At 45.9% G+C, this 14,445-nt stretch overlaps 1 protein-coding gene across 1 annotated transcript; it reads right to left on the reverse strand.

Moving 5' to 3' along the window:
• Positions 1-1,637: 1,637 nt before the first annotated feature.
• LOC310902386 (guanylyl cyclase-activating protein 1-like) lies at positions 1,638-14,445 on the reverse strand (the record flags this gene model as incomplete). Its single annotated transcript, XM_083843879.1, has 4 exons — positions 1,638-8,821; positions 9,818-9,908; positions 11,868-12,017; positions 14,248-14,445. The coding sequence occupies 4 exons, from the start codon at positions 14,443-14,445 to the stop codon at positions 8,694-8,696; spliced, it is 567 nt and encodes a 188-aa protein (XP_083700005.1). The 3' UTR covers positions 1,638-8,693.

Raw genomic sequence — 14,445 nt, forward strand, 5'->3', positions numbered from 1 at the left:
CCTTGAGTGAAGGCACGCCGTGACGCCACTTCCGCCCCGGGTTTTTCCAGGCAATCACGGAGTGCCTCCGCCTTCACAGAAGGCTCGCCGAGACGTCACTTCCGCCCTCAGTTCCCAGCCAATGACGAAGTAATTCTGCCCTCAGGGAAGTCTCGCCCCAACGGCACATCCGCCCTCATGGTCCAGCCAATCACGGAGCCGCTTTGGCCCTCAGTGAAGGCACGCCCTAACGTCACTTCTGCCCTCGGTTTCCTGCCATTCACATAGCCGCTTCTGCCGTCAGTGGCTGCCGTGTAGACCTGGCAGCCGCCCCAAAACAAAAAACAAGAAAAAAAGAAGAGGTAGAACTGGTGGCCGCCTGAAAGAAAGAAAAAAAAAAACACGGGTAGACCTGGCAGGCGCCCGCGGTCCAAAAATGCCAAAAGGCCATAAATGCTTAGAAGTATGCATTTATCATACTACATAGCATCTGCCCTGTAATCCTGCAAAAATCATAAGGGACCTAGAACCACAAAGCAAACACACAAAGTAACGTGTGTTTCCTATCCACAAACGTGGATAACGTGTGTTATCCTATCCACAAACATGCTATAACAATTACTCACCTGAAGAGGAGCTGCATGCAATAAATGCACCTACTACTATACAGATTGCTTTACTCTAACAGATCCTACTAGTTGTTACCTCCAAAAGAAGCATGTACTGGCCTCTACTTGGAAACACGTCAGGCCATAGACTCTGACCCACCTAAAGGACCCTGCAACTGACTGAAGGAAAAACAAAGCATTTACCCTAAAGTGCAGCCCAGGCAGAATGAGCTCTCTGATGGGATGCCTGTGACTCAATTACCATTAGGCCCTGCCTGGAACCCAAAGCCAATCACCTGGGAAAGGGGGGGGGCAAAGCACAAGAACCTAGAAAGACAGCAGGAGGAGCAGCCGCTGTGTTTTTTTGTTGTTTTGTTTTGTTTTGTTTTTTCTAGCGTAGCAGAGTGCAGACAAGAGAACTGGGGTGTTTCTAGAAGCAACAATCCCCATGCTTTTGCTTCAGCTTTGAATATTGAAAGGACAATATGACCAAGCAAGTAACTGAAACTTTTTCAACTGGAATTAGCTCAAACCTTTCTTTTACACAGGAAGAAAAATCTAGGAGCATAACAGATTACATGCCAAAAAAAATCAATATAGTAACATCACTTTCAGGAAAAAAAAACGTGCATGCGCGGTGCCGCTCAGCCTGCAGTACCTGCTCAAAAACAGCAAAAAACACGCACACCACGCTGTCTAGGGGAGGAAATAACTGCCCAGAGCAACGTGCCGCTCCTGGCTTGGAAGCCGAGCACGAACGCAAAACTACATTTCCCGGCATGCCCCATGAACCGGCATGGCGGACCGGAAACCCAGAACCCAAAGACGACAATTCCCGGCATGCTGTGGGGCACGACGGCTAGCCACCGGTACTGCGCATGCGAGAAGCCTCTCCTCCTGCAGTACCAAGTTCTCGCCAGCAGGTGGCAGCAGAGAGCGCGGACCGCTTCTGCGCCCGCAGTACCGACCTTCGGCCAGCAGGTGGCACCAGATAGCGTCCCGGCGCCCGTGCAGAGCCAGCCTGCTCTGCTCATGCGCGGAGTCAGAGCTGCAGGAACAGCTTCCGAGACCGTTTGCTCGTTAAGGGAAGCAGCGGGAACCCTGCGGAACACCACACGAAAACGGCAAGAAAAGACACCCCGCTCCACTAATGCGGGATGAACTGCCCTTCCGAACTGCGCAGTGCTTTTGTGGGCTCGAAAGCTGAGTGGCAACGTGAAACTACATTTCCCGGCTTGCCCTGGAAACCAACGTGGCTGAGCGGACGCTCGTAGCCCAAAGACCACAACTCCCGGCATGCTGCGGGGCACGGCGCTCACAGCCACCTGACCCTGCGGATGCGGATGTCCCGGAGCCAGCCGCGGGCTTTGTGACCCGCCCCCACCCCCGCGGCTAGCCCTGCTCCCCCGCCAGAGGCTTTCTTTGTCCCAGCCTCCCCGACACCCTTGCCTCTCCCCTGCAAGCAGAAGCAGCCCTCGCCACGCTTGCCAACCACTCCGTCCATATAGACCAGCCCCAGCATACCTACCCCAGGGAGCAAAGACAGCACAGGGCTACCCCACTGCTGCCTTCGCTTTCCCCCCACTCCCCTGGCCCAACAGCCTGCAGCCCCCCAGCAAGGTGGCCCCCACACACCAAGGAGCAGTCTGCATCTATCAGCCCCCACAGCCTCACCTGGGGCCCTGCTCCAGGAACTGGGTACCAGCCTCTGCACCCTTCTGCCACCCACCCCACTACGGAACCTGCACCCACCAACACCGGGATGGCCACTTACCCACGGCCACAAACACAGACAGCAGCGCAAGCCAGAAAACCAACTCTTTATTAACTCGTGCGCAGGACTCCCCAGAGGGAGGCTGTGGCAGGGTTCTCTGCCCATACGTTCTCCCCTTCCCCTGGGGGGGGGGGCACAGGGCTCCAGCATCGAGCAGCTTCACTCCCTCTGTCCATCCATCCCGCAGGGAATAGTTGCCTCCTGCAGCCATGGGCTCTGAAGCACAAAAGGAGGAAGGGCAAAGAAAAAGGACACAAGCAGCGAGAAAATGGACAGACGACAGACAGCAGGGCAGAGCGACAGAACCACATAGGGAGCAGGACAGGGATGATCAAGAGGATTGGACTGGGAGCAGAACAGAGGCACAACTGCGATGGCCAGAAGGACCGAGCAATGGACAAAGGAAGTCAAAGGCTGAATATGGGGGTCTAGTGAGAAAGGAGGAAATAGGAAACAGCACGGGGAGAGAGACAGAAAAGACAAGGACAGGAAGCAGAACAGAGAGGGACCAGAAGTGAGAATAAACACAGGGACAGGGAGGGGTGCATCAGGAAACACCAGGGGCAGAGGAAGCTGGACAGAGTGACAGAGAAAAGTAAGCAAAGGAACAACTGGGCTATGCTTTGAGGCAGACAAAGACGAGGAAAGGGACAGGAACTGGGACAGAGGAATAGAGGGGGGGGAGGCACGAGAAAGAGGGAGAGAGAGAATCACGGGGGGTGTGGGGTGCAGAGAAAGGTCAGCACAGGGACGTGGGGTTTGACTGGGAAAGGGGACAGGGAGCACAACAGATGGACTGAAACAGAGGGGTGGAGAGCAAGGAAGCACAATCGAAACAGTGGAGCGGAACAGGATGTAACAACACAGAAAAGCAGAGGTAGACAAAGTGGGAAAAAACTGACAGAAAGAAATTGCAAGATAAATAGAATCATACAATCATAGAATATCCCGAGTTGGAAAGGACCCATAAGGATCACTGAGTCCAACTCCTGGCTCCACACAGGTCTATCCAAAAATTCAGACCATATGACAAAGTGCACAGTCCAAGCGCTTCTTGAACTCTGACAGGCTTCGTGCTGTGACTATGTCCCTGGGGAGCCTGTTCCAGTGCGCAACAACCCTCTCAGTGAAGAGCGTAAGGAGCAGGAAAGAAAGATTGAGAAAAATCAAATACTGCTGGGGCAACAGGACTGAGAGATGGAGAACTGAGAAGTTCTTAGAGGGAGTGGGCAGGGGGAGAACACTGGAGCACTGAGACTGAGGGGTCTCAGAATGGGACAGAGATGAGAAAGGAGAGAGCAGTGTGCAGCAGGGTTGAGACGGCAAAAGAGTGTCAAGGGAAGGGGAGAAGGACAGGGGCACAGAAGAAAAAGGTGAGCAAGCTGGACAGAGGGCTTGATGGCACGATGGTAGAGGCCATGGGACAGAGACATGCAGACGGGTAGGACAAGGAGCGGAAGGACCACAAGAGCAAAGAGCAGGGCAGATGAGGGTAGTGACACATTAGCAGGGGAGAATTGGTGTATAATTGAGAAAGACGGAACGAAGGACAGAGTGGGGAAAAGAACGACAAGGACAGAGAAGGAAAAGCCTAGGATGAGCAGAGAGAGGAAGGGGAAGTGGGGAAGTCCAATTCACGGAGCATGGGGAATAAGCAGGAGTAGTTAGAAATCCATGTTCAGTCAGGAGATTATGATCTGGTGGCAATTACAGAGTCATGGTGGGACAGCTCACATGACTGGAAAGTGGTCATGGATGGTTATGCCCTCCTCAGGAAAGACAGGCCAGCAAGGCAAGGTGGTGGATTTGATCTTTACATGAGAGAGCAACTACAGTGTATTGAGTACTGTCCAGGGGCGGATGAGGAGCAAGTTGAGTCTGTGGGTGACGATTAAGGGGCAGGCTGGCATGGGTGATACTATTGTGGGTGTCTATTACAGGCCACCAGATCAGGATGAGGAAGTTGATGAGGCCTTCTACAGGCAGCTGATAGCAGCCTCGCAATTGCAGGACCTGGTTATCGTGGGGGCTTTTAACTACCCTGATATTTGCAGAAAGCCTACTCAGCCAGCCACCCACAGTCCAGGAGGTTCCTCCAGTGCATTGGTGATAACTTCCTGATGCAAATGGTGGATGTGCCAACTAGGAGAGGAGCGCTGCTGGATCTTATTCTCACTAACAGGGAGGGTCTGGTTGAAGTGGTGAAGGTTTAGGGCAGCCTTGGTTGCAGTGGCCATGAGATTGTGGAGTTCAGGATATCACGTGGCAGGAACAGAATACCAAGCAGAATCACAACCCCGGACTTCAGTAGGGCCGACTTTGACCTTTTCAAGCAATTGCTAGAGGAAATCCAATGGGACAGGGTACTTGAAGGTAAAGGGGCCCAAGGTAGTTGGTTAGCATTCAAGGACTGCTTCTTCCGAGCTCAAGATCAGAACATCCCAACCCGTAGGAAGTCAAGAAAGGGAGCCAGGAGACCTGCATGGTTAAACAGGGAACTGTTGGGCAAAGACAAGTGCTTCTTTGTCTCTGTCTATACTGCCGGAGGCTGTCCTGAGGAGCCCTGTACCCTTGAGGCCCCAGAGGAAGTCAGGATAATGGAGGAGTTTGCCTCGGTTGATGAGGACTAGGTTAAGGACCAATTAAGCAATCTGGACATCCATAAATCCGTGGTCCTGACAGGATGCACCTGTGGGTGCTGAGGGAGCTGGCAGAAGTCATTGTTAGGCCACTCTCTATCATCTTTGGTAAGTCGTGGGGAATGGGAGAGGTGCCTGAGGACTGGAGGAAAGCAAATGTCACTCCAGTCTTCGAAAAGGGCAAGAAGGAAGACTCAGGTAACTATAGACCAGTCAGCCTCACCTCCATCCCTGGAAAGGTGATGTAATAACTTATCCTTGGCACTATCTCTAAGCATATCAAAGATAAGAGGGTCATTATGGCAGTCAACATGACTTCACCAAGGGGAAGTCATGCTTAACCAACCTGATAGACTTTTATGAAGACATAACCAGGTGGATAGATGATAAAGCAGTGGATGTGGTCTATCTTGATTTCAGTAAAGCATTTGACGCCATCTCCCACAGCATCCTCGCAGCTAAACTGAGGAAGCATGGTCTGGACGATTGGGTAGTGAGGTGGACTGTGAACTGGCTGAAGGAAAGAAAGCAGAGAGTTGTGGTCAATAGGATAGAGTCTAGTTGTAGGCCTGTATCTAGTGGACTCCGTCAAGGGTCAGTACGGGAACGAGTACTATTCAGTATATTCATCAACAACTTGGATGAGGGAATAGAGCTCATTGTCAGCAAGTTTGCTGGTGACACTAAACTGGGAGGAGTGGCTGACACACCAGAAGGCTGTGCTGCCATCCAGTGAGACCTAGACAGGCTGGAAAAGTGCGCAGGGAGAAATTTAATGAAATATAACAAGAGCAAGTATAGAGTCCTGCATCTGGGCAAGAACAACCCCAGATATCAGTATAAGTTAGGGACTGACCTGTTGGAGAGCAGCATAGGGGAAAGGGACCTGGGGGTCCTGGTGGACAGCAGGATGACCATGAGCCAGCACTGTGCCCTTGTGGCCAAGAAGGCCAATGGCTTCCTGGGGTGTATCAGAAGGGCTGTGGTTAGTAGGTCGAGAGAGGTTCTTCTCCCCCTCTACTGTGCCCTGCTGAGACTGCATCTAGAATATTGTGTCCAGTTCTGGGCCCCTCAGTTCAAGTACAGGGAACTGCTTGAGAGAGTCCAGTGCAGAGCCACAAGGATGATTAAGGGAGTGAAGCATCTCCCTTATGAGGAAAGGCTGAGGGAACTGGGTCTCTAGCTCGGAGAAGAGGAGGTTGAGGGGTGACATCGTTTATGTTTATAAATACGTAAAGAGTGAATGTCAGGAGGATGGAGCCAAGCTCTTCTCAATGATACGCAATGAGAAGACAAGGGGCAATGGGTTAAAGCTGGAACATAGGCAGTTCCACTTAAATGAGAGAAGAAACTTCTTCTCGGTGAGGGTGACAGAACACTGGAACAGGCTGCCCAGAAAGGTTGTGGAGTCTCTTTCTCTGGAGACATTCAAAACCCATCTGGATGCATTCCTGTGTGACCTGATCTAGGTATTCCTACTCTGGCAGGGGGATTGGACTAGATGATCTTTCAAGGTCCCTTTCAGTCCCTAACCTTCTGTGATTCTGTGATTTTGTGATTCTGCGATTCTGTGATTCTATTCTTCTAACAAAGGGAACAGTTCCAAGGTAGATTTTTTTATACTTTTTTAATCCTTTATATACAAAGAAAGCCAAATAGGTTAGAAAACAACTATCGTCCCCTTTACAGAGATTTCCTCTCTCCTGCACCCTCAGTTTTCTTCCGTGTAGGTTCTGACAAAGGCACATACACTGTCAGCATGGTGTCACAAAAAACATGCTTGCTTGAGAGCCAAAAATAAGTGAAATCATCCAGTAACAGAAGGACATAAAAAATCTAGAAACTGAGAACACAATGCATGTCTGCAACTGAGTGTAATGATAATATATTGGATATTTTTTTGTGTCTATTACAAATAAACTTACAAAAATTCTTTACTTTCCTAAGAACTAAAATTAGATATTTTTTTCTGTATGTCAGATGATACTAAAAGTGCAGTTTTACATGTAGCTAAGTGACAAAGGTACAATAGAGCGAGGACTTGTAACAGGTACAGGACAGGTTTAATAGAGGTGCTTTTTTTATAAAAAAAAAAAAAAAAGTCTGTCTTCCTTAGTACAAAGGGACAGCAGAATCCAACAGCGTATGTTCATAATAATCCTCTGGAAAACTGAGAAATGTTTGCTAATATCCAGGTTGTGATTCCTCTCAGCAGCTCTAAGACTACAGATGGGTACATGCCACTGGGACCCAGAGTGTAAGCCCCCTTGGCAAAATATTGGCACCTAGGCTAAAAATGATCAGTCACTCTCTCAAGCTCTAGCGACAATCCTGACTAAATCTTCCTTGACTTAGATGAAAGCTTAGACACTTTGCTAAGTATATATAGGTACGTCACGGAAGCTAAAATATAAGCAAGATTAATCCCCCTCCTAATGTCTAAAGTCTTCTTGTTATAGATCTGCAAGTTCTTCCTTCTGCACAGGAATCGCATACACAACTGTGGCACAGGCACTCTGCTGAACTTTTCCTGTGTTCTCTTACCTTCTCTCTCTCTCTCCAGATTCAAAGGAGCCTCTGATTCTGACCTTACCTAACATCAGTGAACAAGAAACAGTTGGCTCAGTTTCTACCCATGCTACATGGCTCATTTTCTATCCATGCTACATTACTCATCCCATCATCTACAAAGACGCATGGTCATTTGTGGCAACACTGATCTATAGTATGAACTTCACCAATTGCATGAACAGCAGAATTCACAAGTCACCTTACTGAGTTGCCTTTTGCTTCTCAGGTTTTCTCCCCAAGAATAAAAAGAATGACCAATAAGGATGTGTGAAGCAACAATACTTAGGATCATCTTCACATACTTCATTTATTCAGTTGTATGAGAGCACAGCAGTAGGAATTACAAGGAATGTAAAAAAGATCTGATATCTCAGGTAATTCTTTTTCTTTGAGAACATGACTGGCATGTTTTCTCTGATTACTGAAGTTGCTCGTAAACTATTGACTAGTTTGGTAAAGAGTACTTTTATCAAAGAAAGCTGCAAACGGCAGCATTACTGACAGTGCAGCTGGGAACAGAATAGTCATTACGAGCCTTAAAGACTGATGTTTCTTTCAGCTCTCAAGTTCTTATGGATAAAGCTACCAAGGCTATCAGAGACTACCAAATATGAGCACGTCTGCAGCAGACAAGCCTGCTGGTGTTTATGATCTAATATCATGACAAGAACAGGGGATGTTACAATGTATTGACAGTTCTCTCCATTGATAACAATTCGTAGCTCTTCTTTTGTACACATCTGATATTTTCCACAGCCCATTGCCCCTTTCTCCCAGTGCTCTTTGCAAATTTAGGATTACCGTTAGTCCATTGCAAAGTGACAATCTGGGACACAGAAGGAAGTAATTTGTGTCTTGAAACTTGCCCTTTAGAGTTTAGGAAGTCAAGTTGAATACTGCTACACAGACCCAGTTTTTCTGAACCTCCCCTGCATATGTGTGTCTGAGTTTCAATGCTTGCACAAGAACATGGACTCAGGTACACACATATAACAGTTTCTTTCTGTTCCTACTTCCATATGTATGCTTATGGAAATTTTGTTTGTTTTTTAACAACCTCTGTCCTTCCTGGTATGTGTACAGTCTTCGGTCTATTGGCACACCATTTTCTCCCAGCTTGATTTATACACTATGCCGACGGTTGTTGATCATGGCCACAATGTGCGACAGATCCAAACTTTTCATCATAACCTCCATGAACTCCTCGTCTTTCCTTGCTCCTTCCACAAATTCATCCAGAGAAAGTTCACCTGTGTCAGGCACAAACAGAAGACCTCAGAATCATGCCAATCCACATTTGAACAGTAAAAGGAGTACAGTAATCTGACATTAGGGACCACGTGGTATACATACACTGTTCTCATGCACCAAGAGGCCTGAGAGTCATTTCAACTTTATTTGAAACTTAGCCGATATCCAGGAACTACAACTCTCACATTTTTCCCTTGCAAGGGAGAGTACATTACAAAAAATACAGGAAAACTGTGGCTAAAGAACAGGGTCATAGATTCCTATTTATAAGGCTGGATTAGTCTGCTTCTTTTTGGTGTAACCTGTCATACTGCTAAACCTGTCCCATAATTGCTGTTTTTCATGTTAAAAGAAGTGACAGTAGGAATTGTGCCAGTCAGAAACAGGTTTTCTGCCCTAGACTAATAAGATCTTGTTGAGGGAAGCAGCTCAGCAGAATTCTTCTGGAATAACAAGAGCGTATGATAAGGTAAGCACGTGAAGTAGCAAGGAAAGAAGTACCTCTCAGGGACATGCAACGATTACAGTGCCACTGAATATCTTTTGGCTGACTGGTCCATAGCACTTAAAGTACTTGCTGTACAGCTTGTAACAGTCTCAGTGAAGGAATTCGGAACTTCAACATTAAATTCCAGTTCTTCCTTCTCCTGTTGCTGAAAGAGTTAGGAGCAGCTGGGAGCACCTGTTAGCCCAACCCACTTCTAACTCTGACATAAGTTACACAGAAACATACAAAAAGGAAGGAAAAAAGAAACCCTACAAAACTAATGTGGAGAAAATGTAGCTAAGAATTAGTACCAGGGAACAAATTCTATAGTACTGATTATGTATGATTCAAGGAGAAAAGTGTCTTAGCAAAACTCATGAAAAATGGATTCATGTAACAAGCAAATATAAAATGAAGAAGCATAAAGTTCAAGAAAGAAAAGAAAACATGGATCTCTCTCTTTAGCACTGAAACTATCTAAGTAGGATGACAGACATAGCATTCTCACCATCTCCATTCACATCAATTTTGTTGAAGACTCTGTTGGTGAACTCTTCTGCACTAGTTTCATGGTCACCACCATTGATAGCCCGAATAGCCTAAAAGAAAAGAGCAAGAATGGGAAGCTGCCTATTGACTCCCAGAACAACAGACTACTCCATTGCAGCCTGTCAGCCTAGATTCAGAACAAGGTAGTCATGCATGGTACCTTTCCATGCCATAATCATAGGAAAAACACAGCAGACATCATCTGGCCTTATGGTTTGCACTGAAGGGTAGGAAAGAAGAGTGGTTCTGGAGCATGTAACGAGCAGTTAAAACCAGAGGACTGCCCTAAATCTGCTTCGGTAGAGCTTTAGCACTGCAGATATGGCAGAATCAGGATCACGGCCACTTACCCAGATCAAACATACCTAACTTAAGCCATCTACATTCACAGATATAAGATGGCCATCTATGCTACCTCTAAACAAAATAAGAATATTGATAGACACATTTCCAGAGACCAATTTACTCTGTACTGAGAACTATTAGATGGATATCATGAACGTCTCTCTACAGATGCCCATTTCAATGCATCCACTGCAGCCGAATCTTGCCAAATCTAAAACTAGATTATCATTTTTCAGGTGTGAAGTGAAGATGGAATAAATTACACCTTCAGAATCTGACAGGTTAAAAGCAAAACCTTCAAATTTATCTGTGAAGCACTGGATATAAAAAGATCACTCGCAGCCCTTTGGGATTTCATGCTCCACACAGAAAATCTTGCTAACAGTTCATATTATCAAGTATAATTGCAAATGCTATGCATTTTGAAGTATTCCACACATGAATTGATTGAGAAAAGGCACGAAAATACTCTATTTTCTATGTGAATCTTCCTAGATTCCTCTGTAGTTAAACATGATACAAAGACACAATTTAACTTCCTTGCATGCCTTGTTCTTTTGATAATCCACCTTCTACTACCCTATGGTGCACTAGGCTCAATAAACACTGTCAAACATTCTCTGCATTTGACATGCTGAAATTCTTTACTATGAGGGCAGTGAGAGAGGTTGTCCAGAGAAGTTGTGGATGCCCCATCTCTGGAAGTCTTTATGGCCAGGTTGGATGGGGCTTTGAGCAATCTGGTCTGGTGGAAGGTGTCCCTGGCCATGGCAGGGGCGTTGAAATTTGATGATCTTTAAAGTCCCTTCCAAACCAAGATGTTCTATGATTCTATGCAGTAATATATGCTATGGTGGTAAAGAAGACTGCTAAGTCTGCTTATTGGACTATGGCTTTTATAGAAGATGTCAACCATGACCATCCATGTGAGGAACGTCAGAAGTCCTACTTGTGTGGGAAGGGAGGGGAAGGGGGGGAAGAGGGGGGGAAGAGGAGAGGAGAGGAGAGGGAGAGGAGAGGAGAGGAGAGGAGAGGAGAGGAGAGGAGAGGAGAGGAGAGGAGAGGAGAGGAGAGGAGAGGAGAGGAGAGGAGAGGAGAGGAGAGGAGAGGAGAGGAGAGGAGAGGAGAGGAGAGGAGAGGAGAGGAGAGGAGAGGAGAGGAGAGGAGAGGAGAGGAGAGGAGAGGAGAGGAGAGGAGAGGAGAGGAGAGGAGAGGAGAGGAGAGGAGAGGAGAGGAGAGGAGAGGAGAGGAGAGGAGAGGAGAGGAGAGGAGAGGAGAGGAGAGGAGAGGAGAGGAGAGGAGAGGAGAGGAGAGGAGAGGAGAGGAGAGGAGAGGAGAGGAGAGGAGAGGAGAGGAGAGGAGAGGAGAGGAGAGGAGAGGAGAGGAGAGGAGAGGAGAGGAGAGGAGAGGAGAGGAGAGGAGAGGAGAGGAGAGGAGAGGAGAGGAGAGGAGAGGAGAGGAGAGGAGAGGAGAGGAGAGGAGAGGAGAGGAGAGGAGAGGAGAGGAGAGGAGAGGAGAGGAGAGGAGAGGAGAGGAGAGGAGAGGAGAGGAGAGGAGAGGAGAGGAGAGGAGAGGAGAGGAGAGGAGAGGAGAGGAGAGGAGAGGAGAGGAGAGGAGAGGAGAGGAGAGGAGAGGAGAGGAGAGATGTACCCCTGGAGACTCACCTTAATGATGTTGAGCAATTCATGTCGATCAATGCAGCCATTGCCATCTACATCATACAGTTTGAAATACCACCGCAATTTCTGTTCCATCTTCCCACGGAGAACAAGGCTGAGGGCAGCCACGTATTCCATGAAGTCAATATATCCATCCTACGGCAAAACAAAAACCAACTTGTGACAGGAACAAACAGAGGGAGTTGTGGCTCTGGAACTGCTTTACCTTATTCCTGTGTAGATTTGCAGCTAAAAGAGAAAAACAAATGTCACAGAACCGCATATGTATGTACAAGCTTTAGAACAAGAATATATACACACTATTTTTCTGGTTGCCTTTAAGATTTCCTAAACACCTGGATTCCTGTACTTATGATCTATTACATGTCTAGGATACTCTGTCATCACCAACTGCAGATAGAACATGTCATTCCTCGTGGCCAGTGCTCTTTTTACAGTAAAGTTTTCTAATCCCTAGATTTAACACTGACTAAAATTTATATTAGTTAGACACAAAAAAACAAAAAACAAAGTGCATATGTTCCTCAGTGATTCTGAGTAACTACTTCAACAAATTGCAAAGGAAAAAAATGAAACTTTATTTAAGCAAAGTCAGATGCCTTTCTGGAATGCATGTTAATATATGTAAAATGCAAATGTTGGTAGACTAGCAGAGCACTACCGTTTTACAGCAAGGACCACAATATTTTAGAATATTCATTCAGGATCATTGTCATATTCCCATTACATGAGTTTTTCATAACTTCATTGAGCAAAATAACAGAAAACACAGATAACCAACTTTCAATATGGGAAGGAGAAGATAATTGTAATTTATAAAATAACTCCATTGAAAATTTTTATTCTTTGCCCTCAGCAGAGTTCTCAGAATGTGAATATCCAGGTAGGTGATTTCATCCAGTGTCGATATCTGTATTACTGCAGGGTGGCTCTTCCCCTGGGTGCTTTTGTTCCTTGCCATTGATTATAAAATGAACGTAGATTAAATGGCTATTAACAAGCTAAGATTAACTGATGTAGGTCCAACCCCACTGGTTGTCACACTCTTACTTCATTCCTCTTGAAATCATTTTCTTCGGATGATAGCTTTTTATCTTAATATGATCTAATTTGAATTTGAAACTTTTATTAAAACATCGTTCACTGCATAACTTGGAGCTCACGAGGAACTTTGGACAGTGCAACGTTTTTGAACAAATATTCAAATCCTTAAACTTCTCAAGAAATGACAGAGGTAAAGGGAAAAGCTTGTGCAAGAACTGTAAACATGTTGGTTTAGTTTATAAAACTGCTTCTCATCACCATCACTATCCTGGGCACTGAGAACATTAGAATGAGAAAGAAGATTCTTTGATGTCTGCAGTCACTTGCAGTCATTACATCCACCACAATATCTCAGCAACCCTAATGGAGTCTAGCTGCTCCTCTCTTACCTTTCTGTAGTAATTTTGCAATATTCTTTAGCATTCCTTAACTCCATGTGCCTTTTTACATTGTCCAAACTGCCATTCCTTCCTCAGTCCCCAGCCTTTCCTTCTTCAAAACTTACCCTGAGATTTCCCACCTGTTTCACATGTCTCAGCACCTAGTTCCTCCTTGATTCGGGCTATTTCAGAATGTTGGAACACAGAGCAGAGCTGAGTTTTCCTGTGTTGCTATATGAGCAAATTTATCTGCCATTGAGATTACAGGCCTGCAAGCACAGGATGAAGTATATACAGATAAAAAACAGGCAAAAATGAGGGGCATTTAATGATTAAAGACATTATGGGAGCTACTGTTTTTTACATGGGACAGCCAGAGGTCACCTGTCACAGTGAGAAATACTACCTGCCTCCTAGCTGCTGCTGTGTGCTCTACCTCCTACTGCTCAGGAGAGCCGTTGAGACAGACTGTCTCCCCATGCAAGATTAATTTCATCTGTGAAATAACTGGAAATTACTTCCTCTACAAATGTTATAAAGATTTCTATTGACTTTGAATCATCTACTATCTAACATGCGTATTTTTGAAGAATAATAAAAGGCTTTAAAAGCTCTAGATTTCAGCATCATCTCTTTCTATTAGCATTTTGCTAGTCAAACAAGGCCAAACCAATTAATACACTATAAGGAATTCTTAAAATTCAAGGGTGAACTTGAACAAGGTAGTTAGATAATGAGGTCTTATTACCTATGGGTGTTATCTATGCCATTATCTACACTTGTTAATTTGCCCCTTACATTCTGCTACTTTACATTGACATCCCTCAGCAGTTTTGAAAAAAAAACAAAAAATAAAAAAATACAGGGACTCCCAAAAGTTGCAAGAGTTGGTTTACTTTTAAGCAGTACAAGGTATTTCATTTCCTTGCTGGATAACTCACCTTATTCATATCAAATGTGCGAAACATCTGCTCAATGTATTCATTGGCCTGTGGATCCAGCCCTCGAAGCCCAAAGAACTGTTTAAATTCATGCTCTGTCAGCTGTCCAGAAGGACACTCCGTCATGAACTTTTTGTACCAGTGGTGGATCTCAACAGCCTGCAGATCATCCACTGTGGAGCTGCTATTGTTCCCCAT

The sequence above is a fragment of the Anser anser genome (assembly GCF_964211835.1).
Source record: "Anser anser genome assembly, chromosome: 1".
NCBI classification, from domain to species: domain Eukaryota; kingdom Metazoa; phylum Chordata; class Aves; order Anseriformes; family Anatidae; genus Anser; species Anser anser.